A 24,153-nucleotide genomic window follows, 5' to 3' on the forward strand; every position below is an offset into this window, starting at 1 on the left:
CTCGCGCTTTACAGAATGACCTACGGTCAGCTCCAGCGCTGATGTAAAGGGGGTCTACCTCTAGTGATTTAGTCCATAAAGACGGCCTAAGCCTCCCCTGCCGTACATACCGTTTCAAGGGTGATTTAAGCACTTCTGCAAATCACTGTGTAAGCTGGGACTCAGGGAAAGAATCAGGGCCATACTGCAATATGGGTTGCAAAATCTCCCCTAAAATAAGAAGAGGGAGACAGCACAGACCGTGGCTTTAAAAGGTCAATGTAAGTGTGCTGCCCTTCGCTCCTTCACACGTAAGTAATATACCTGTTGAGAATGTTACCTGCTTTGCAGGCTCAACCTTCAGCCTTGCTAAGCTTTACCCCAGCTGACAGAAAAGGCCGTTTTCACGTGGTTTTATGTGCCCATTAATACCGGACCAAGCCTGGCATCTGAACTGGCCTGGTTTTTTTCATTTTCATCTTCATTTGCTCTGGTTAGGCAGGGGGTTCCGCAAGCCTTCCCGACCCGGGACACGTCCTTCTCCATCCCCCTGGGGAAGGTGAGGAGACAGACCTGGCTCCCGTGGGTCCCTCCAGGCTGAAGATGTGCCACATCCACAGGGTCGGGGGAGTGCTGGCAGTAGGAGGCAGCACCACCTTGGTTGTGCAAGGGAACAGAAGCAGTTGTGGAGGAGCTGGGGATTTTCAGGCGACTTGCTGAGAGCTGTGTACTAACGTGCGGATTTGCAGACCTGTCCCTTGGAGCGCGTCTACGCTGCAGCCCAAGGTGTGGCCGCAGCTTGTGCAGGGTTACCGACCCTAAGTTAAATCGAAATAACGCAGCAACGAGTAACATACAGCCGCAAAACCGGTCCAGAAGCCGACATAAATACTTGAGCCTCTGGGCTGCCAGGGTTACACGCACTTCGGGGTGGCACTTGTCAGCTGCGGGCTGGGCTGGGTTGGTCTCCAAGACCCCGGGGTGGGATCGCCCGTGGATATTCGCATCGGCACTGGCACGTGAATAGCCCTCTCTTTTCATCACGGATTTTGCACGTTTCTTCTCCCCGTCTGCGATGACATGGCACTTCTCTGGCAGCTACTCACTGCTTAGCTGAAAAGCCCAATATTCTGGAAAGTATTTAATGTGTGTTAACCTCTCTTAATGTGATTCAGCAACTACAAATCAGGAGAGCCTGCCTCCCCTGGCCAGCCAGATATCACAGCCGGTGCTTCACGCAGGCTGGACAGTGCGAGGGGTCTTCACTCCCTCTGGGTGGCAAGCACCGCTGATTGGTACTTTTATTTTTAACCAGAGATCACTCATTTTCAAAGGCTTCGCGTGGACCAGGGAGCTTTACTCTGCCGTGCAGATCTAGGTAGACCTGTATATAGCTGGAGCCCGCAGGAGCTGTGATTTGCACAGGTGCAGCTTATTACGCATCTGAGGGGGAATCGGTGCAAAAAACGCATTAACCCAACCCCAGCCCCCAAACTGCCGAAAGGCTGCCGGCCCCGCGGGCAGAGCCAGCCCGTGCCGGCACCCGGCGGGCAACCGGCTTCCAGCTCTGTGGGACCGGGGCCGCGGCCTCGTCCCCACAATAAACCCGTCCCAGTTCCTCCCCCGGTGCCGTCCCCATCCTGGTGTTCACGCCGGGGGAGCTGCCGGCCAGCCGGTGTGCCGAGGCCCACCCGAGGGCACGGGGCCGAGGGGCAGGGAGCACGCGTGGAGGAGGACGAGGAGGAGGAGGAGGAGGAGGAAGGGGGGGGAGGAAACAAACCCCAAGCCCAACTTCGGCCGGGCAAACCTCTCAGGGTGCAAGTTCCCACCAACTCCCCCCGTGCGCCGCCCCCCCTCCGCGCACACACACACACACACACGCCCCCCCCCCCCCCCCCCCCCTTTCCCGCGCCGGGCGGGCGCTGCGCGAGCGCGGGCGCCGCCTCGGCCGCGCTCCCGGCGCGGAGGGGGGGGGGGGGCTGGGGGGGGAGGGAGGGAGGGAGGGAGGAGGCGCGGGGGAGCGGGGCGGGAGCGGAGCGCGGCGGCCGAGCCGAGCCGAGCCGAGCCGAGCCGAGCCCGGCCGAGCCGCTTGCAAACGAGCGGTGGCACGTTTTGGTGTTGTTTGTTTTTTTTTTTTTTTTTTTTTGGGGGGGGGTGTTGCTTTTTTTTTTTTTTTAGGGGGAAGCGGGGGAAAGGTGGTGGCGGAAGGCGGAGGGGGGGGGGGGGGCCGGCGGCGGCGCCGGGGGTGCTCCGCGCCCTCGCCCTGCCCGCGGTGCAGTTAAGATGCGCCCCGGACGCCGTGCGGTTGCAGCGCGGCGGCGCTGACATCGCTCACCATGGACAGCTTCGACTTAGCTCTCCTTCAGGAGTGGGACCTGGACTCTCTGTGGTGAGTGGTGCCTCTGCCTCCCCCCCCCCCACCACCACCCCCGGGGGCGCGGGGAGCAGCAACCGGAGGGGGGGGGAGATTCTGCGGGGGGTGCTAAAACGGGGGTGTGCGATCACTGAAGGGGATGTGCAGTAATTGGGGGTGGGTGTGCACTTACCTGGAGGGGTGCAATAAATTGGGGGTGCAGTAATAGTGGGTGTGCAATAAGGGGGGGTGCAATAGCAAGAGAGGGTGCAGTACCCCGGGAGGTGTCTCCCCTGCCACTTGCTCTCCCAGCATCGCTGGCCCGCGAGGGGCAGAGGGAAAGGTGCCCCCACCCCTGGCAGCCAGGGTGGGTCCGGGAGGTGAATGTGCTGTTTGGCTGGGGGGGGTTCTCCTGCATTCGCCCCCTCTCCCCCCCCCCAATGATCCCCTGTGCTCACCCACCACTGGCACCCCGGGCTGCACTCCCGTAGCTCATTTCCCACCCCTCCTGCACGCCTTTCACCCCCCCCCGCCCCGCAACTCCCCCCCGGGCCGCCTTTATTGCCCCCCCCCCTCGCCCCTCTCCCCATGCCCTTGACCTCCCCCTGCGCACCCCAGTCCCTGCCCTCCCCGGCGGCGGGTGCGGGGCTGCCGGGGAGGAGGGGAAACAATTTCTAGAAATGTCATTAGCGCCTGGAGGTGGGAAGCGCTGCCCTCCCTCCCCCCCCCCCGCACCACCCTCCCCAAGCCGCTGCCTCTGCCAAGTCCCGGAGTTTGCTGCGGGAGGCACGCCGCCCCCCCCGCCCCCTCTCCCCGGGGCGACCGCCGCTCCCCGGCACGGCACGGCCCGGTCCGGCTCGGCCCCCGGGTGGCGGGTCCCCGTCGGGGCCGGTTGGGGTCCGCGGGGGGGACGCGACACGCACAGGCGCTCCGTGGCGGTGACCGCCGGGGCCGCGCGTTGTGCGGGGGAGGCGTCCCCGGGCAGCGCCGGGACCCCCGGTGCGACGCCGCGGTGGGACGCGATCCCGGCGGATCCCCCGCTCCCTCCCCCCGCCGCCCCGGGTGAGACGCGGGGGGGATGCCCCGGGGTCCCCCCACCCTCGGGGCTGGCGGTGTCTGCCGTCCCCCCGCGGGGTGCTCTCCCCGTCGGGGCTGGGTGCGCTGCCCCCCCCCCCCCCCCCCCCCCCCCCCCGCGGTGCGATCCGACCTGCGACGGCCGGTTGTGTCCGACCGGCTAGATGGGCAGTTTGGGGAGCTGAGGTTACTTTTGCCCGAAATCAGTTAACAATATGCATTTTTTATTTTTATTTTTTTTTTAACGTGTTAGGTGATCTATAGCTTCTGTCAGCAGGGTGCGCGTTTGACAGCGCCGGCTTATCTCTTCGGTGGCAGGTGTAACAAAATAAACCGGACCAGCGAGTCCCTTAGTTGAGCCGCTTCTTTCTTACAAAAGACCTCGGGATGATGAGAAAAGCTTGCACTGCATAATGCGGGTGCTTATAAATGCATACATTGATAACATCCAGCCTAATAAAACTTTTATATTGCTATGGGAACTTTAAAGAGCACATATAATACAAAATTAGTTACTACCCCATAAAAGTTTTTAATTACAGTGTTTCTGCCTGTGACACAAGTTAAGGTTATGTCCTCGTTTCAATTATAAATACCAATATCCAGTTTATATCCAAACCATAACATTTATCTCTGGTCTGATTTTAAGTTTTCAGTCCATATGCACGGTTTTACAATTAAATTACATGTTTTTTCTATTAAAGAAGAGCAGGAGAAATAATACTTCCACACATTTGACTGCTTTTCCCTTTCTCCTTAAATGAAGACAAACTTTGGGGAAATTTTCTTTTTCCAGCAAAAGCGTGCCGTTCATTAGTCTGTTCTGCAAGCTGGCTATTGGAGTTAATATTGAATTTGAAAAGCTAACAATGTAACTCTGGAAAGCTAGGGCTTTAGGCTGTGTCGGGCAATTGCTCCTTTTCATAACCTTTTTAGCATGCTTTTCGACTATTGTGGAGCCACTTTCAAATGACTGTGGTCGCCATAAAGCTCCTGTACGGGTCCAAAAAGACATCAACCATTTTCCAGCTAAACTACCTGCTTAAAAATGTCTGTATTTGCGTTACAAGCAACCTTCTGGTTTCATAGATCTTGCTGTTTGTTTTCCTCTATGGTTGTTGCAGTTTAGAAGGCAGGTTCAACAGAAGGGCTTCAAATAACACATTAAAAGCCGTTGCATAGTGGCTGGCCTCCATTTGTTGCTAAACTCTCACCCCCGCGTAGGGGTTGAACCCACAAATGCCCAGAGCAGTGCCTAGCGGGGGATCGCACCTACTTTAAGCCGAGCTCATCGGGAGAGCCGGGGCTTTGCAGGTGTTTGCTGGTGCGTGTTTGTGTCCTTTCGAGGCACTAGGTTTCGCTGACCGGCTTTGGCTTGGAGTATCTGAGATCACGGGCTGGAAGTTTCTCATCGAGCAGCTGTTTTGGCAAATGGTTCGGAATAGTAATTTTGAAAAGTCGTATGAGCAGTATTAAATAAAAACTTACTTTGGCTTAGCGAAAGCTTCCATAGTCCATCGAGAAGGCCAGCGGTGCCTCAGTGCTGCAGTGGCTGTGGCGAAGGGCCCCGGGTCGGTGCCCCATGGCAGGCAGGGTGCGTGTAGGTTGTGGACATTCTCGAGAAACCTGATTTGGATACTGTACTAAACTGACCAAAACAAAGCCGGTATGTTAATTTTAAGCTGCGAAGTCTTGTCAGGACGCCTTCAAAGGACTGCAGTTGTTGCCAAAAAGGGAAATAAAATACACCACATAGATAGGAAGTACTTCATGGCAAAGAGCAACACTTAAAGAGACTTAATTTTCTCTGCAGCGAGAATGAATGTTGTCCTTTATTCTTTGGAATGTAGTCATAATGGCAATTTGCGCACTTAATTTATGACTGAAAATCCACTTTTTGCAGTACTTGGTGAACGTTTTGCTTAAAAGTGCAGTAATTAAATATTAACGTGCTGTTCTAAAGTGCTTTTTTTTTATTTGGTATGTTCTTGGAAAATCAAAAGGGGTTTCCAGATGAACAGCAGCATGCTAATCAATTCTCATTGATTGTTACTTTTATACTATTAATGAATTTGCTCTCCAATTAATATGTGCTATGTCTTTTGCTTTGCTGTAGCATAGAAAATGTAATATATCGTGTCATGGCTATAAGACAGTATTTAACTAGTAAACTGAAATGGGAGAATATTGTAAGCTGTTTTCTACTAAACAGTAGTTTTTCCAGGTTGTTTTGATGCCAGTAACACTTCTGCTTCCCAGAAAACTACTATAATTCAAATAGCGAAAGCTGAGTACAAACTCAAATAGAAATTTTAAGAAAACATACCAATCTGTGGCATAAACAAAACTCGCGCCCATTTGGTAAGCTTTTTCTGGAACACTTTGGGATGATCAGCCCAACCTAACTCAAGGTGTCGTTACTGCTGACTAACACAGTTATCCCAAACACACGGCACTAACGACTTTGAACCACAGCCCCACCTCCTGTTTTTCTTTCTCCATGCATTTATTTGTATGCTATAGGTCTAGTTTTACTCATCTAGACTCAAGGATGTGGATTCTCCAGTGCCTTATAGCTTTGTATTTGTTTACACCAGGCAAAAAGAGATGGAAAATCTCAGTTAGAGGTGTTTATGTGCCCCTTGTACAGCAGAAAACATACTATACATGACGGAAAGCAGCAAATGAGCAGACCAAAGGACTTAACTGGAGCGCCAGAACTAGTTCTGCATTACAGGCATTCATGTTGTTATTTGCCTTATTTAACAAATTTAGATCAAAATTCAGCCAGGTCCTTAACTCTGTGCTTAGATTTAGGCACAGCGATAGCCCCGGTGAAGACCACTTAGTAAAGGCTCTCCTCACATGCTTATGTAAGATACATGCGTAGGCTGAGTTTTTCCCCATTCATTAAAAACAATTAGCAGATTTATTAAAGCACTTACTGTGTTGTACCAAACAAGAAAATAATTTTGAGTGTAAGATGTTTGTTGGCCACAAACAAAACAGTGTTTGTTTAGGTAAAAGAAGCCAAGTATGTAATAGGTTTATTTGGTACTTATCTGATACTTCTGGATATTTTGAGTTAGCATCAGTTCTGTAGGGGTTGGATAGTCATGTAAAAATGTATAGCTGTAGAGCTTCCAAGTTGAGATCAATATCAAATGCCACAGTGTAAGGTGGCCCAGTGTGTTTTACAGACCATGTATTGAATTATTAGTTCATTTGCTATCTTTGGGTCTGTTCCTGCTCCATTTGAAGTCAATGAGAGTTTTGTTTGGAAGTTGCTATTAACAAAAAGTGGCCAGACATCCAGCAGTCTTATAAATGAACCTTTTGTAACTTCTTGATCCCAGGTTGTCTGGCTTTTAGTCACTACATTTTACATTTGTGTAAGTCAAGATTTTTTTCTCATGTTGCGCAGTGTTCACTGGAGACAATTTTAGAAAGCTAATTCTACAAATGCTTCTTCAGCCCAAATAGAATATCAAGATATTTATTTTCAGATAACAGTAAGCAGCTACTTTGAGGGGAGAGGGGTCACTCTGACCATTGTCTCGGTAGGGTAGGAGGCTGGTCCAGCTGATCCTTTTCACAGACAATACACAGCAATAATACCTTCTTCTCACAAAAATCTAAGTTAGTCTTTTCTTTTATCTCCTGTCTACTTTACAACTCTACTCCAGCCTGTGTCTTGGACTTTGTCCCTCATTTCCTTCCTTTTAGCTCTTGGCCTCTTTCTACTAGTAATGCTTGAAATCCTATTTGTCTCCTTCTTATTTCTATCTTTGTGGTGTTTCCCATTCTGCCTTCCTCCCAGCATCAACTCACAGTTACCACTTTCCCCTCATTGAGATCCCATCTAAAAATTTGCTCTTTCTGTGATGATTATAAGTTGTGAGCAAACAATAACACGAGTAATAACTATAGACTGTTCCCTTCTTTCGCTTTCACAGTGTGTTCTCTCTTCCTGATGCCTGTTTTTTAGGCTGGAAGCCCTTTGGGTCAGGAATTACTTTTATTGTTTGAGGTTTTTTTCTTACAGCACTGAACAAATTTTATGTGCTAAACATTATAAATAATAAGAAGCGCAAGCTTTTCACGGTCATAATACTTTATAAACATCAGCTGAATAATAATATTTTAAAAACATATCTGTCGTGCTATCTGGCTGCTCATTTGCTAGATGTAATGTACCACATCCTTCTCATTTGGTTTAAGTCTCCACTGAGTCCAGAGGCTTTGCCAGTTTATATCAGATGAGAATCTGGCCCATCATCTCTGATTTGCAGTACTCAGTCACTTTTTGTTAAGAATAATTATTTTTTTAAACTTCTGCTTTGTTTTTGTCTGATAAATGAAATTTTGATACACCAGTAGGACAGTGAATGTGCTTTCATCCCTCTCCCCGAGGACTGTTTGAGCACCCATGCCCATCACCCATGTGTGATGCAGGAGGAGAACAGCCCTTTGGGCTTCCCTCTTAACACTCAGACTTGTAGATTTGTGCTCCTCTGGGCATGTTTTCCATCAGAAGTTGAAGCAGAAACCTTACTACGTTATTGGAGAAGGATTCGGAAGAGGCCACGAGGTGCATGCAGCATTTCCTATTCTGTGCGAATATTTTGAGGAAAATACCAGGTTGCTTAAAATTAGTGGAAAAGAAATACGGGCCATTAAGCACAAAAAAAAAAAAAAAAAAAAAAAAAAAAAAAAGACACAGAAAAAATACTGGCTGTGGGAACATCTTGTCATCCATATATTAGCAGTAACATCATACTCAACTCCACAACACTCTCATTAGAGAAAGCAACTGTTTAATTGCAAGGTTTTTAACCTCATATAACAAATTAATCCATTTGCATCATATTTATGACTAGGAAACAACAAAGCATGGATAAAAAGAATTCCAGCAATTATTTGCAGCGTATGTTCAGAGATACCTTTAAGTCTGGTTATAACTTTATTAACAATAGGAGTAATAAAGTAAAATCAATAGAAATTAAGAAAAACTTATGTTACATACAGCTAGAACACAGGGAGGAGGTTAAAATCTGTGTGAGATGGTGTCTCATCTGCCAGACTGATCAAGTTGTAACTTTGAAGGGGCATCCTCACAAAACGAGATTTCAAAAAGATGGTATTTTCTAGGAAACCCATGTCAAGTTTCTTCGTATAGGGGCTGGTTAGCTGTAAGGCTAATTCCAGTGGAAACCCACAAGCTGTATTCAAGCTTCCTTGGTTTTGAACAAAACTCTCTCTTCGCAAACCCTGCCCTGAAGGGGAATGGGAATTACCATTTCAGTGCTGCTCCCAGGGGCTGGAATTGCTGGCTGGCCGCCCCTGGGGAGCCCGCTGGTCCCCGCTCTGGCCAAGCCCACCGTGTTCGCATCGTTACCAGCGGGGCTACTCGCTGGTCTTCTGTCTCTTAAAATCAATGTTAAGACACCGGTTATGCTTGCTGGTGCTGCCTAAGGCCTCAGGAGAGCAAAAATGGACACTTGTAGGTTAATACTCGGGCAATAATCTATGTAATTTCTGAGTAATTTGTGGGTAACTACAAATTTCTATTTAGGCGAAAGAGTGAATGAACTGTAGTGACAGTTAAATGAACATGATGGCAATTATTAATATTCCGTGTCAAACATTTTCTATATCTTTTCAAAGGTAAAAATGCATAACTTGTGTTCCTCTCTTACAGCTTGGTATCTCAGCTTTCCTAATACCTTAAACAAACAAAAAGTAGTGTTAGTGACTTAAGTTCACTGCGTTTTATCCTCTTAGGAAGATTGTAACCTGCATGCATGTACCAAGGACCTGGATACGGATGTATCTTGGGAAATACGACAGTAGGAATGCAATTTAAACTTATCCTCAGAGATCCTTTATGTATTTTTTAAAAAATAAATTAGTTCCAATGCAGCAGTGGTGGTCTCGGCAGTCAGGAAACACTTAAAATTATGCAGAAGGGACCAGAACTCTTTGCTAAGAAGCTTTTTGTTGCTATGTTTTGTTTCTCAATAAAGATGATCCACAACTGTAAGTACTTAAAACTAAAAATGAGGGTTGTATCTGACAAAGCCACACAGCTTCTTAATGTAACCCAGTCTTTCCGTGTGGTTGTTTTCACATGTTTTGAACCAAAGAAAGAGTCCTTTGTGGCTCAGCCTGGTTTGACTGAATGGCAGGAGTGGACAAATAGAAGATGAAGGTGGTGTCTTCTTACACTGAGTATGTTTTGATTGCTTTGAGCTGTGATCACTTCTTATTGCATGTATCACTTTTGAAATCCGTTAGGGAGAAACTGGTGGCCTTTCCTAGTCTGTGCATTGCCGTGATGGTGCAGTCTAGGTGTCAGGGTATTATGATGACCTGTGGTGGTATGAAAAATGCAAATACAACAGACAGATGCATGAGGAGGAAAAAAGCATTGGTGAAGTATGCATTTGCAGAGTTCAGATTCAGAAGCCATCCCAGCAGTGGTCTCTCCTACCATCCATCTCCATGTTTCTATCCTTGCAGCCTTTGCTTTGGTCACTGTGAAGGTTTTGGGGAGCCTGTTCTGATGTACGAGTGTTGGCAGATATCCTAAACCTCCTCTGTGGGAGTTTAGCTTTTGTTCTGACGTTTCTGAGCGGTGCCTACCTCCTAGCGATGCACCAAGAGAAAGTTGATTCTTTCTGTCATTGACCGCTTCTGATTGACCCGGAGGGTTCATCTCTCAGGTCTGTCGATTTTAGGAGGGAATGACGTGATTTTAATGTTTTTGTGCTGCTTTGTCTTAGAACAGCAAGTGCGGTAGATGGTTGAATCTCAGTCCAGAAAAAATGAACAGAGTTTGTTGACAGAGATACTCTGGAGAAGATAATTATATTGATATGTATCCAATAGAAGACACTTTTTTTACATTTTTTGTTTCTAAAGTAGTCAGGGAGGGAACCTGTCATGTCATCAACTGTTTTTAAAGGACAAAGTAACAATAAAAGCTAAGTGTGCATTTCTTCATTTGTGTTTGGCAAGGAGAGTGTAACATTTTCTGCAGGATGATGACCTTGAGTTAACTAAATGTCGCCAGTTTAAAGAGTAAATTAATGTTACAATGTGCTTTGTTTGTGGTTAGGCCTGAAGACTGTCAGGAATTTCTTAGTACAAAAGGTGATTGTGTGCTAGTCTATTTACTCAGGCTCCCTGCACGAAAACCACCATGATCCCAACTGATCTGAATTAGTATCACCACGTTGCCTCGCGTGTGTGGGTATACCAGCGAGCCCGCAGCTAGCTTGTGGAGCTCTACCCCTTTCGCTCTGTAGATGGGTCCGAAAGGGCCACGGGTTTGTACTTTTCTCCTAGGTCGTTGAGTCAGACTGCTGGTTTCTCTGATAAAAGAACCTTTTTCTAAGAAGGATTGAATCCCTTCAAAACCCAGTCATGCTCTAGCATAAAAGTGGCAAGGGTTTGGGGTTTGGTGTTTTTTTCTGTCACTGCCACTGGCTGTGAAAATCTGTTCCAAACCCATAGCATTGGTAGCAAAAATGTACATATTTCCAATATATGCAGCTTAATGTATCCCTGGCCATTTAGTACAGTAGATTCTGCAACATCTGAGGTAAAATGGCATTGAGATAACCCCAACAAAGGAAAGCATAGATAAATGCTGTTGCTGCTGGACCTGCACTGGCTTTTGTAGATCCAAGCAAAGTATCTTTTTATGACACTCTTCAAGGCTTTGCACTGCACAAGAACTCACCAGCTCGGGTGCATGGCTGCGCGAACATGATTACATACGATGTGGTAGAAATGCAACCCTTTTTTTTTGTTGTTCTTAGAAGTATATAAGTAGCAATATCTTGAACTAATTACAGCTGATGTAAAGCACATTTAAGGAAACCCATTAGCGGAGAATTAGAACTAGAGCAGATTAGCTATTCTTTAATGGCCTTGACTGTAGATCTTTTGATGCCTTGGTAGCTTTTCTAACACTCATTGCTCATCTGTCTTGACTAAATGACTGAGAAGCTTCTTTCAAGTCACAGTCTGGTTGTAATGTGAAAAAATCGCTGTTTTCAGCTGAAAAAATGATTATCTGGAAAGGTAAACTCTACTGAGTTCTGTACTGTATTTGTTGTTGAGATTTAAAGCATTATTTTACTGCTCAATGTGACTGTATAATAGAAAGAGCAATCTCTAATATGCTTCCTTGGAGCTATTAATTATTTACTTTCTTGAAATACAGATCATAGACAATTCTACATGACTTCCCTTCTTACAGACTTTCTTGTCTCTCTCTTTATTTTTGTGTGCTTTGCAAATGCCTGTAAATTCATTTTCACCAAAAGGGGAAATAAGTAATTTAGACTATTGTGGCTGTTTCATAATTAATTAATTTCAATTTAAAACAATCAAGTAGTGCCCGTCCATTGTTCTGTGTGCTTTTCTGAGGCATTAAGATTCACAATATCAAAATAAGTTCCAGATGGAAGTGCATACTTTATAATCAGAGAAAAAAAATCTGTTTTTGTCAAAAACCTGAAGAGTCCTGCCCTGATCAAAACAGAGAGTATTATGCTTAAGCACATTTTTCAGGTTTTGAGCCATTACTTTAAGAATTACTTGAAAGTACCAATTTGAAATGTTATATAGGGCATTAACTTATAAATAGAACTACAGAGTGATAGAAACAGTGATGTAGGACTATTTATTCATTTGTTTCCTCAAATACTCCTGGCATCTGTTAAAATGTAACAAGGCTTAGCACATTTTCCCATTTTTGGCACTCTGTTTCCTATGATAAAGAGAAATATTTGCAACGATAAATTATCTCTTTGCTAATAATCAATAAATAACACATTCTCCAGAGAAAAAATTTATGGTAAAATGAAATGAAAAATATTGAGCAGAAGGAAGGATGATCAAAACGGGACACTGAGAAAATCTGTATGTTCCTATACTTTAATAAATATTAGGGTTAGCGGAAGAACTTTTAATGTGGCAGTTTGCAATGCGAATAAAAAGTCTTTCTTGAACACGAAAGACACTTATGTAAGAGGTTTATATTATGTAAATGTTACTGTTATTTGCGATACCCATTATAAAGGAACACTTTATATTCAGAAAAGCATTTGCAAATAATGGGATAGATGCAGCAGTCTCTAGTCCTGACTTGGACAACTTTCTCTTTGAAGTCAATGGAAGTTTTGCTTGAATAAAGGTGGAAGGAATTAGCCCATTCATTATTATCTGAATTACATCAAGAGCTGACTGCTAAACAATAAAATCATGATTCATAACATAACGGCTTCACTTAATTCTTTTGTAGTCTTAATATATCTCATTATATGGTACTTCTGTTCTTTCCTCTCTGTGCAGTATTCAAATTAATAACAACCACCTTTACATAACTGATGGTTAGACATGTTTTGCTGCCTTAGCAAGATCAAAGGATTTTATATACCCTTTTTGGATAGATACCAAGAATGGGGTGATCAATCTCTTCTGTAACCGTTAAGCACAGTGTAAATATCTCAGGGTACCCAATTAGACACAAGTGGTTTGCCAGATGCTCAGAGCATCACCAGTTGTCAAGAGCTTCCCAAGTCTGTGGGACAGTCCAGAATTTATTAGGGATTAGTGGTGGTCCGAGTTGTCACTCCACTGATTTGTGCTCATTCAGCTGAGCCCTGCCGTAAGCAGCCTGCATGATATGTGGAGATAAGGTTCAAGCGGGAGATACTTCGCTTCCCCCCAGGCACCTTTTGGTGGGAAGGAGGCAGGGATGGACACTGGCGCTCCAGTGAGTGAGACAGCAAAATTAGAAGGGTATAAGAGAAGGAGACTGAAGAGAACAGCCCAAGAAAAGGGACCCCCAAAAGGCTTTAATACGAAGCTGGAGTTAACCCCTCACCAGGAAGCCATCTGCAGCCTTCAGGCTTTAAGAATTCTTTTTATCTAGAGATGTAATTGAAACAAGATGTGTAATAGCTGCAAGATGTCAGGTTTGTCAAAGTAACTAGAAAAATGAGTTCTGTGGCATACTCGCACACAGCAAAGTAACCTATAGCTAAAAAAAAAAAAGGAATAAATTATCATATGGGTTAAAAAGAGGACGGAAAATAGTCAAATAATGAAAGTTTCAGTTAATTCTGGAGCATGGATGATTTGAAATTAAACTACAATGAAGGTTTCCCAGAAGACGAAAAGTCCCAGCTCTCTTTAGCCCAATAGAAACAATAGTGAAACTCCTCATGTTCCCATCATAACCGTATTTCACTGATGGACTGGAATGGCTAGTGCTCTGCACCGACTCCAGGAGAGGGTGGCAGCTATGTTACTTTACCCTTCTGCCTGTTGCTGTTGTTATTCAGGTGCATCACCATTGGTCTTTGCATCTGTAGGTAGGGACCCAGATTTGCTGCGCTAGGTGCTGTTCAGACACGGGACAGAGCGCCAGTCGTGGGACCAAAAACTTTGCAGACAAAGTGAAAGACGAAAGAAAATGATGGATATAGGCAAATCTGGTTGGAAAGAAAAAACAGAGTATTTTAATCATGCAAATAGTGGTCACAGCGAACGGCCAGCCTGACAGTGCTGCCAAATGCATGTGTAGGAGTATGATGGGAAAAAACAGAACTTTCTTTTCAAGAACCTCAAAAAGAACAATGGAGTGATTCTGTGCATGTTTATGAGGACTCCTCCCAAGCATGCGTGACAGCACAGGGATACCCTGAAGGTGTTAGTTGGAAACTTGGAGAGTGAAGTGCCCTAATGGGTCAAGAGAAGACTAGAGTCAGCCTTTTCGTAAGAACTTTTGTAATGACTTTTCATAATGATGGGGATAGGCCACAAAGGGCGTCCATGGTGAGCAAAGTGGGAACCAGTGAAGAGCTGTAAAGAAAAGGGGCTAATAGTCAAAGCATCCTGCCTGGGAAATGCTGTTTGCTGTGGCATCTGAGCTGGAGCTGGCTCTCATCTATGAAGTCCAATTGTGCAATCTGAGGTATGTGTAGCAGCAGAAAAATGCCCTTGCCCAAAGATCTCAGTAGATGGGTAAGCTAAGTCTCAGTCAGTAACGCACTGTAGTTTGGAGCTACCATAATCCCAATTTGTTAAAGTTCTGCAGGTTCCCTGGTGCAGGATGGTGTATCTCAGTGCCAGGGCATTATTCGTGGGAGGGTTGGAGCCTGAGGTCCTACGAGATCAAAGGCATCGAGTGTACTTGAGCAATCTCCACGGCCTGACACAAAGAAATGCCACCTCCATGCACACGATACGGGAACCTGCAGAATTACCTAAAACAACTGCTACAGAGTCAGGATGAAGGTAACAGCTTCAGCTGCAGGAACGGCAGGGAAGCCAGGCACTGGTGCAGTGGAGGCAGGAGACATTGTTCTGGGGGCAGAAAGCCATGGGCTGGGTGAATGAAGCAAGCCCCCTGCTCCGGGTAGGATCAGGAGGGATGGTACCTGAAGAAGTGTCTTGGGGGGGTGGGAGTGCTCCCTGGGGCTGCACCCGGCGATGCAGGTAAACTCTCTCTTGCCTGGGAGCCCTTCCACAACGAGCAAGGAGGGAGACTCCTCAGCACACTGAAACGCTGATAACTATAGGGTATTCTTCTAGGCACTCCAGCACCTCATCAGAATACGTGTGACACCAATGGGAACTAATTAAATACATCTATTACAGTACTACTATGGAGTACTACTCCAGTACTGCTGCTTTGGATCAGAGCGAGTCTTGGAGCCCACACCTGGATGCCAGTCAAATATACCCTAATTCCCACTTTCAGAAATTACTTGGAAATGTACCTCTCATTGAAAGCCTTAAAGAAAATGGAATTCTGATTTTTTGAACAAATACGTAACTCAAGTGTTTTCCTTTCCTCAACTCATATTCACATGCAAAACCAGCTAATAAAATTTCAGTGGTGCTTATACTGTAATTTGGTTGGCGGAAGAAAAGTCATCTGTTAAAGCTGAAGTCATCATAACTCATTAGGTGCTAATGTATCTGCTGCGTGGTAGAGAAACAGGCTAGCTCTATTGAAATGCTGCTAGTTCGCCCTTACCCGCTCACAGTTCCCTCTGGAGGATTGAAAAGTATGAACAAGTTTTCTCACAATACACGCTAAGACTATGCTAAAGTAGCTGTGTTTACTTTACCCCAGAAGTCTGTCTCTGCCTGCAGACAAGTACAGAACCAAAGTGAATCCAGGAGTTTGAGTATGGTTCCCGTATTTCCTCCTAGGAAGTCTCAGGAGAAAAGGTGATTGTGTGTGCTCGCAGATGTCCCATGTACGTGCAGTAAATCCAACATGTTCTGAACATGCTGCTGGCCTTGCTGCACCTGGTAATAAACCATGGCAATAAATCAGGTCATCTGCACATGCATAATAAATCTGATGCACCTGAATGCAGGCATACAGGATGGACATGCTGTGCAGAAACTGGCCGTTTTCCAGGTCTTCTGGATGTCAGGCTTCCACTGTGACTGGCTTGCCTGGGAGTCCTGGCAAAGCTGCTGACTTCCTCTTTTCATGTCAGCATTTCCAGAGCATGTCCAGGGAGAGTGGGATGTATGGGAGACTAAAGCTTGAACATTACTTTTCACTGTGCCCATACTAATTCAAGCCAGGATACCACCTTGAAAATATAATCAACGCTGCGCCCATAAAGATGCTCTTTCTGTCAACAGGCATTTTTTGTAAGTTCTACCTCCAATCCTTGCAAGTTTAAATCTGTTCTCCAATTTCTTTGCACAAAGGCTTTGTGTGTGTCAGGTGAATGCTCTTACCACTTCAGGGCATCAGCGTCCTGAGCACCCTCTCAGCTTGCACCAGAAGGTTTACTTTTGTAGGACAGCTTTAGCTTAAGAGCTGTGAATGCGTGAGGACCTTCCTGAGGGCGATGGAGGTCGGGGTGTCTCAGCTGGGCAGAGATTAGCGCCTGAAAGTCCCGTGCTGTGATTGCGTATTCTCCTCCCACGTCTGAGGATGTTCAAAAGTGGTGAACTACAGGCCAGAGTGGAGATACTAAAATGGACCAAGGGCTGCTCTCTGCCCTGTAGGCCAACTGGCTTGACACAAAATATCTCCATGTGGTGGAAGACGTGGTGGCTACATGTAAGTTGCCCACTGGAAATGCTTCCTTGCTACTTGGCTATTGGAAATGCTAAGTGTAGGCCCAAGGGTTTGGGGGGTTTTTTTGGTCTGAGTGGGAGCAGGAAAAAGCCCCATTGAGAAATGGCAGCAGAGAATCACAACACTGACCAGATCAGTGCTTCCTTTACCCCCACCTCTGCATTCATCTGAGAGGAAAAGGACCTCAGCCCTGTAAGGCTGGGTGACTGACTTTATAAAAATGAAAACATTTCCCTCTTTACTTTCTCTGGCAAATGAGCCTTCTTTACCATCATGATATGGGCTGCATAGAAATGAAGCTGGGGACTTTACTGGACTGTAAATCACTGCACTTGTGTTTAAATAAGGAGTATATTTAGAGCAAAGATGCTAGCATGATTTCAATAAACAAGAAAGTGTTTGAGGTATTACTAGACCCTATTGAGTTACAGCCGCGCATCTCCCTAGGACTTTCGCACAGTGGTTTTCTGTGCCAATTCAGGACACTGCCTTTAAGGTAATTAGCAATTCTGAGCAAAGTTGGAGGGAATTCATGTTTTTCTTCGGCTGGGCGACATGCTTATCAAGTCAGCTACCTCCAGTCTGATACAGCAGGCTGCCAACAGACTTGTCACAATTTATGAAGAGGGTTTGTGGTGGAGATGGAAAGTATAATGAAAACCACATCCACCAATTAAACACCTACATTTCCTTTTAGAGTCCAAACAATGGACGGCTTTCCTTTTGCAAAAGAGATTTCTCAAATCAAAGCAACTCATAGAAGAAATATAAATTAGGAAGGAAGCTTTGAGTAGATCTTTAATGAGTTTCTGGCACAATGACATAGTGAGGCGTGACACATTCATGAATATGATCTACTTGCAAAGATTCAGCTCTCAGCAATCAAGCAAAAGTAATGCAACCAAATATGGGACATGTTCGGGTCAAGTCTTTAGTACATGTGATATCAGTCTTTTCCTGATAGGTGGAGCACACCTGATGCTTCTCTTAGTGTGTGATACATGGTTTTAACACCAGAAAATTAGCATCAGTTATATTTTTACTCAAGTGACCAAAAACTGACCTACTCTTAATAATGGCAAGACATAGAAAAGGATCTTTGAAAATAACTGTGGACTCGTTAAGCAGAAATAGAAAATGAGGTAGAGCCTGGATATGACACATTCGGCAGTATGGCAGCTAGAGAGGTAGCAACAGGAGCTTGGAGAGCTATTTTCTCTGAAGGAAATTGTTGGTATCAAAATATTTCATTCCAAGGACACAGAACAGAAGAGACACTTCAGAGAAAGGGTGTCAAAATTAATTTTACATAATTTTACTGACAACGCTCAATTACCATACAGTTGATATGGGCCAGATGCATTGAAAGACATTACAAAAATACACTGGGTGATGATAAAAACAAATGATATTATTATTATTATTATTAACATTGGGGTTGTATTTACCTCAAGTGATGCTCTGTGATATTTGGCACCAGTTGCACTGAACGTCTTGTCAGTAGGTCTGTAAGCAGTTCATAGGTCTGTAAGCCGTTCAGCTGTGTTTGTAGGGCACAATATCTGTGTTCATCGGCTTTGTCCCATGTTTCTTTCAGGAGGCAAGACGATCTGTTTTGGGCTGAGCATGATGTGAGTAACAGCTATGCTTCTCCTCGATGAAAGCCTACTGGGCTGCATGGTGCTACACGTCTTCAGTCTTTGTTAGCCTGGGGATCTCCGCCCCGCTGTGCTGTGTACACACGCCCAAAGCTTCCTGGAGGATGTGGGCCAGATGAACCTTTTTTTGTGGGCACGGGCACCTGACAAGCTTAAAAGGAGAGGGGTGGAACCAGACTTATCTGTAAGACTGTATTTTCTAAGCACGACAGAAAGTCAGTAGATTGCTCATTGTACGGTACTTCATACAGTGATGCATCTAAACCTGAAGTCTGTAATCTAAGGTGTGTGGTTACTGAGAAAGTCAGTCAGTTAAGGCAAGAGACATAGTTTTATTGCTTATGGGGAGTACAGACTAAGGGAGCACAGAAGAATCTTAGGTCTCCAGTGTAAAGAAAAAGCAAGCAGCTCTGGAAGGTCAAAGTACAGCAAGTAATCCACAAAGGATGCTTGTTAGCAGGCTGGAGACATACCTAGAATGGAAGCTGAATGCGATACTAATGTACTAGCTGCCTATATATCTGAACCACTGAAAATCACTTGCATTATATCTGTCATTTAATATGCCTAATGATTGCCACATCAGCCAGAAATTCCTCTGAGTTACTTGGAGACTGGATTTTGATTTTGTTCGTTGAACCAAGCAGTGCAAGTTTATGCCAGGAGATTAATTTAGCTGGTTGTGTGCCACCAAAGCAGATACTTCAGTCTTTACAGCTCTTAAGCAAGGTGCAACATAGTGGTTTATGTGCACAGTTTAGGCAGAATTAACATAGCAAACCCCACAATCCAGAAACCCCACACAACCCAGCTAGGCACCCAAGATGCCCTTGTTTTGTGGCAGAAGCACACTTAGACATTATCTCCAGCTTTGCTAGTGCATATGCCTAGAGGCAATTTGGGGATTAGCAGACTCGTTAGCCTAGTACATAAGGGCCTGGAGAAGTCCAAGGTATGCTGTGGCCACACAGTGTCTGTACTCCTTTCTCGTCACGCATTATACAGCTTTGGGATGACGGCACCCAGGGACGTGAGGGCTGAAACTCAGGACTCCCCCTTTTCCAGCTGAGTGTTTCAGCCACTTTCCTCCTGGTCCCATGATCCCTCCATTCCCAGATCCATACTGGGGTCAAGCTCCAGAAAGAGTGGTGAAGGGCTTGTCACCCAGAAAAGCCTTTGGCCTAATAAGTAGCGCATGTTCCTTAAGACTGAATCTATGGATGTGAACCCCATGCTGGGGATATACTTGGATCTGGACTTCCCATTTTCTTATGCGGGTGTTTTAACCACTAGGACGTTATCGAAACAGTATGCTTGGCTGTGTCCTTTGGTTTTCTTTTCAAAGGCGTGCCCCCGTTGTCTGACCTAAATGCCCAAGAGGACACATGGATGGGACTCAGGCTTTCCTGAATTCTGCTTTCATGGTGGAGTCTAATCGCAGCAAAAACATAAGTTCTCTTTGACATTTTCCTTTGGCAGGCACAGGGTTTGGCTCCCAGCGTAACCTCTAGGTATGGTGAAGCTGGTTGTTGGGTGCTAGCTTCTCCCCATCCTTGGTACGGGGAGCTTTGGCACCCAACACAGCACAGTGAGATCCATTTTGGGAGCTGGGTGCCTAACTCTGCACCCAGCTGTGCAGCTTGTCCCTGTACCCAAGTCTTTTAGGAGAAGGTTTAGATCTTAATGTCATTACATTTATTAAGTTTAATGTTATCCCACCAGATTAACTGAAGCCAGCTGCTTCTCGCTAGCGAGGAGTGGTAAATGTTATTTCAGAGGAGACAGGAACATTTGTCCTATCTTTTAGTTTTTCAGAGAAAGCATGTTTGCGTGGAAAATATACCCAGTTTTGTTGTTAATGCCAAGATGGTCTAAAAAGACAGAAGATAATTCTCATCTAATCTAATCTATTTAGAGTATTTCTGGAGAGCCCATTACTGGTGTCTGAGTGACAAATGAAGGTCTGGATTGCACCTGCCAGGTATGTGCCTGGGGAAAAGGCATGTGCAGCGCATAAGGGTAAAGGCATGCATGTCCTCATGCTCTCATGCAGGAACTATCCTCTATTCAGCATTTTCTGGTGAGACGTGTAATAATTCCCAGTAGACAGCAGGTCAGATTTCTAAAAGTATATCAGTAACTGTGGGCTTGCCTATATGTGAGCAAGCAAAATACATGAGGATGTAAACTGAGTAGCCTGCTGTACAGTCTGCAGGGTGCTGGCATTGGTATGTGGAAAATTACACACATATATGCTGTTATTTAACTGAATTTGCTTGTATAGGTTTAAAATATAGCTAATGTAATGCCCATACCAAGTTCTAGGCATTTCACGTAAGAATGAGAAGTGCCGCTGTATAGTAGAGCAGTCAAAATTAGCGGCTTCTATCCAAATTTTGAAGATAGCCTTTATCTGTAATTGGCAACTTCTGTCATACTCCTCGACCTGGTGCAGACATGAGCATGATGCACAGATTTTGGTGTTAGCAGTAGCAGATGATTTCCTTCCAGAAAGAAGACGGGGACAAATAAGCATCCTGTTCTGTTCCTGTCGGCAGGAACATCTCTAGCTGTTCCTGCTGCAGTCGCTCATTCCTCGGGGCCGCTCGCACTAAACAGCACCGAGCAAACAGTATGAGGTTTCACACCTAAGGCTTCATCTGTTCCTCTGCAACCACCTCTGGGTCCCAGCGAAGTCTCTAGCTGGTCCACCTTTCTGCTCCCCCCCGTCAGTCTTTTACGTAAGCTCCATCGACCGTGAAGGGCTGGGACCAAGTCTCGGACTCCGTTGTGGCGATCAGGTGTGGCCATAGGGGAGAAGGAGGATGCGGTGTGCAGGATTCCCCGGGTGTGACAGAGAGCGGGAATGCGACAGTGGGAAATGAGGGTTGCTTAAGGCCAGGCCACCGCATAACTGCCTCGGAGGGCTGGCAACCTGCCCTCCTTGAGGGAGATGCTGACAGCTCCTCACAGCAAATGAGCTCAGCTCCTCTCCTGCTGCCGCTGACCATGCAGGAATGGCACGGTTACAGAAAGGGGTTTATTCAGGGGCAGGAGAAAGAAAAGAGGCTCCCCACACCCTTCAGGATGCTGGCAAGTGTCACCCGTCTGACAAACAGAGAAAACGTGGGAGCGAAGGGGGCTTCAGATTTTACACCTCATCTCTGTTCTCCTCAGGCTCGAGGGCGGGAGGAGAGGATGGCTGCCCGCGGAAGGCTAGTCGCCCCTCGTGTCCCTCAGCTATTTGGTCCCAGCAAAAATGAGAGTTTCACAGGGGTGGGTGGCCGGAGCTCAGTGGAGAATCTTGCCCGTTGCTGACGTGCTGCAGTGTGCCCCTCGCCTCCCATCCCCACTATTCGGTATTTTCTCCTCAGTGAGAAGCAGGTAGGGAGCTGGGCAGCAGCAGAGCTTCCTCCTGGAGCTTTGTGCTGTCAGAGGGCTTCTTAGTGCAGCAGCCTTTTTTAGCTGGATGTGTCTGGTCTCTCTGAGTACAAAGCAAAACAGGGAATCTGGCTGTTCGCATGTATCCTCCCTAGACCCCAGCCTGCATTCACGGACGCCGGTTATTTCTGGAACCGGGTACGGTGCAACACGTATACATTAACAAAATCAAGTCCTTATGCTGTTCAGGAAAATTTGGCTCTGAACTGTGGAGCTAAAAAAGCTATCTGTCTGAGCTACTTAGAATACTGCACAGTTTTTGCCAGCTGAATAAAACCAATAGCATTTCTATGAACAGAAAGCTTTTGACAACAGTCTTTGAATTATGAGTGGCAAGAACCATTCTCTTCATTTTTAACTTCTAACCCATGATGTATAACGTAGCCCTCATTTGAGGATAAGAGGTTCGTATCTTATTGACTTGGCTTTAAATTGCATTTCATTGTATTAAAGAGTATCTGTCATTTTTTTTTTCTGTGAAGCGAGATATACTGTAATGTATGAAATATTTGACTTTCACGTAGCTGTAAGGCTAGACTTTGGAAAACATTCAGCTACAAAGCTAAGATGGTATTTAGTGAAAACATCCCAGAAAATTATGATTTTACAATTACCTTATTGGTAGTTTGACTTTAATGTAGTTTTGCTGATAGCTACCTTTGTACTTAAGGAATGTAAATTAATTAGACATACTGCTTCATCTACTCAGAAGCCAGGAGAAAAGCTGAGCTAATAGCTATGGGAGTGCTGTACCAATTTGAGACTGAGGCTAAAATGACATGATAGAGGGAGAGGTTAGTCCTCTCCCAAGGTTGTCACTCCTGGTCACATTTTAATGTGAATTTATTGGACTGAAAGAGGTTAAAGAGGTAATTCTGCACAAGAAGAGAGAAATTTCTAACATAAAGTGGAACTCATCAATAGTCCTGGTGTCTATGGGGAGTTGTCAGATTCCATAATATTAACCATGTAATTAACAGGATATATAAAGTGATGTGCTTTCAAATAATTTATATTTCAGATGCCTTTCGATGTGCTAATAATACCTCTCTTTTTTTCCTTCAGTCTCTTGGAATCGCTGCATTCCTTTTTTTTTTCCCCTGTCTGTATAAAAACCCTTCACATCTATCAGAGAGTTCTAACTAGTGCTCGTTCCCAAGGGTGACTTAATGGACAAAGTATGGATAAATCCACATGACAAATCCACTTTACAATATGGCACAGCTGGCATTCTCTGCTCAAGTTCAGCTCACAAATAAACTTGTATGGAAACTGCATCAATGCAGAGTGCAGGTCAGTGCATATTGCTTAATTGTGTCCTGGAAATGACTTCTCATATGGGTGGTGGTGATGCACCAACTTTTGCATCTCCCTTTCAGATGAGTCGAGGTGCGAGGGGTCATTTGCAGAGTACTTTGCAAGAGAGTGTGTGCTTGTTGTTGGCATTTTTGTTGTTTTTCGAAACCTCATTTTTCCATCTTTAGTGATTGGGCTTTGAATACTTATAGGGTCTAACTGACAATTGCTAGAACTCAGTTTTATTGCTATTATTATTGGTTTTATTATTATTAATATTTTTTTAATATCGGTCACCTAGTTAGGGGAAAAAAGCTTCCCTGAGCAGTGGATTTATGAAAACTAGACCATAGTTTTGTGCCTTGTAACCCAGCAGCCCCACTGCATAAACTTTTTGCCAGGGATTGCATCTCCCTCACGCTCCTCTTCGCTGACCTGGGGAGAAAACACCAGCGGCTGGGGCGGTTTCAGAGCTGTGCCTGAACTGAACGGTGCTCGCACGCTGATGGACGGCTGGCTGTCGTCTGCTGGCATGGGTAGAGCACCAAGTTATTAGCACTGCGTAAACAGCTGCTGATTTTCAGTAGGACTTTTTTGAAACCTCTGTCAGATTTGGCTGAAATCGATTAGCAGGTTCAAAGGAACAGCCGGGGAAGAGGGAGTAGATGATGGGGAGACAACATGGTCTGACGCTTTGTTTCCCAAGGAAGCCCCGCTGACCAGGCAATACATAGCGATCTGTGCAACAGACCTGGGTTAAAAAGAAATAATAATAATAAAAAAATCTTTCGTGTTTCAGAACTGTATTTACTTGGTAGATGGAAAAAAAAAGTGCAGGTTGAGTATCTGGCGTGGAGCCCAAAACACATACTTGCAGGAAATTTCCTGCTGGAGTAAATGAGGTCTTTGAGGAAAGGCCGTGGGGGAGGTAGCTGCAGTCCGTGAAGGGCAGTTGCTGTGCCTGCGCTGGTCCCGTTGCAGCATCTCGCACCAGAAGAATCCTGACCTCTGGTATTTACAGCTAAAATGATATAAAACTACAAAAATTTGAAGGGGAAAGGAGGGTGATGCCTGGACCTCAGTCCGAGACAGGTCCACTTTCCCAATGCATATTCAGCAGCATGACAAGGGCCAAACCAAAATCTATACCCACAAACCCCACATGTCGGAGCGTAACATACTGGATTTATAAGCTGACTTGGCTGCTGGATAGTCTGATG

The 24,153-nt window shown here is 45.5% G+C and overlaps 1 protein-coding gene across 2 annotated transcripts in view; it reads left to right on the top strand.

The window, feature by feature from the left end:
* The first annotated feature begins 2,209 nt into the window (after nucleotides 1-2,209).
* AFF3 (AF4/FMR2 family member 3) overlaps nucleotides 2,210-24,153 on the top strand; it is a 328,498-nt gene continuing 306,554 nt past the window's right edge. For both annotated transcript variants that reach the window (XM_029998967.1, XM_029998968.1), the window contains exon 1: nucleotides 2,210-2,368. In XM_029998967.1, the coding sequence (XP_029854827.1) occupies nucleotides 2,316-2,368 (53 nt within the window). In that variant the 5' untranslated portion in view covers nucleotides 2,210-2,315. The remainder of the gene's footprint in view (nucleotides 2,369-24,153) is intronic.

Source organism: Aquila chrysaetos, chromosome 23 (genome assembly GCF_900496995.4).
Source record: "Aquila chrysaetos chrysaetos chromosome 23, bAquChr1.4, whole genome shotgun sequence".
Lineage (NCBI taxonomy): Eukaryota > Metazoa > Chordata > Aves > Accipitriformes > Accipitridae > Aquila > Aquila chrysaetos.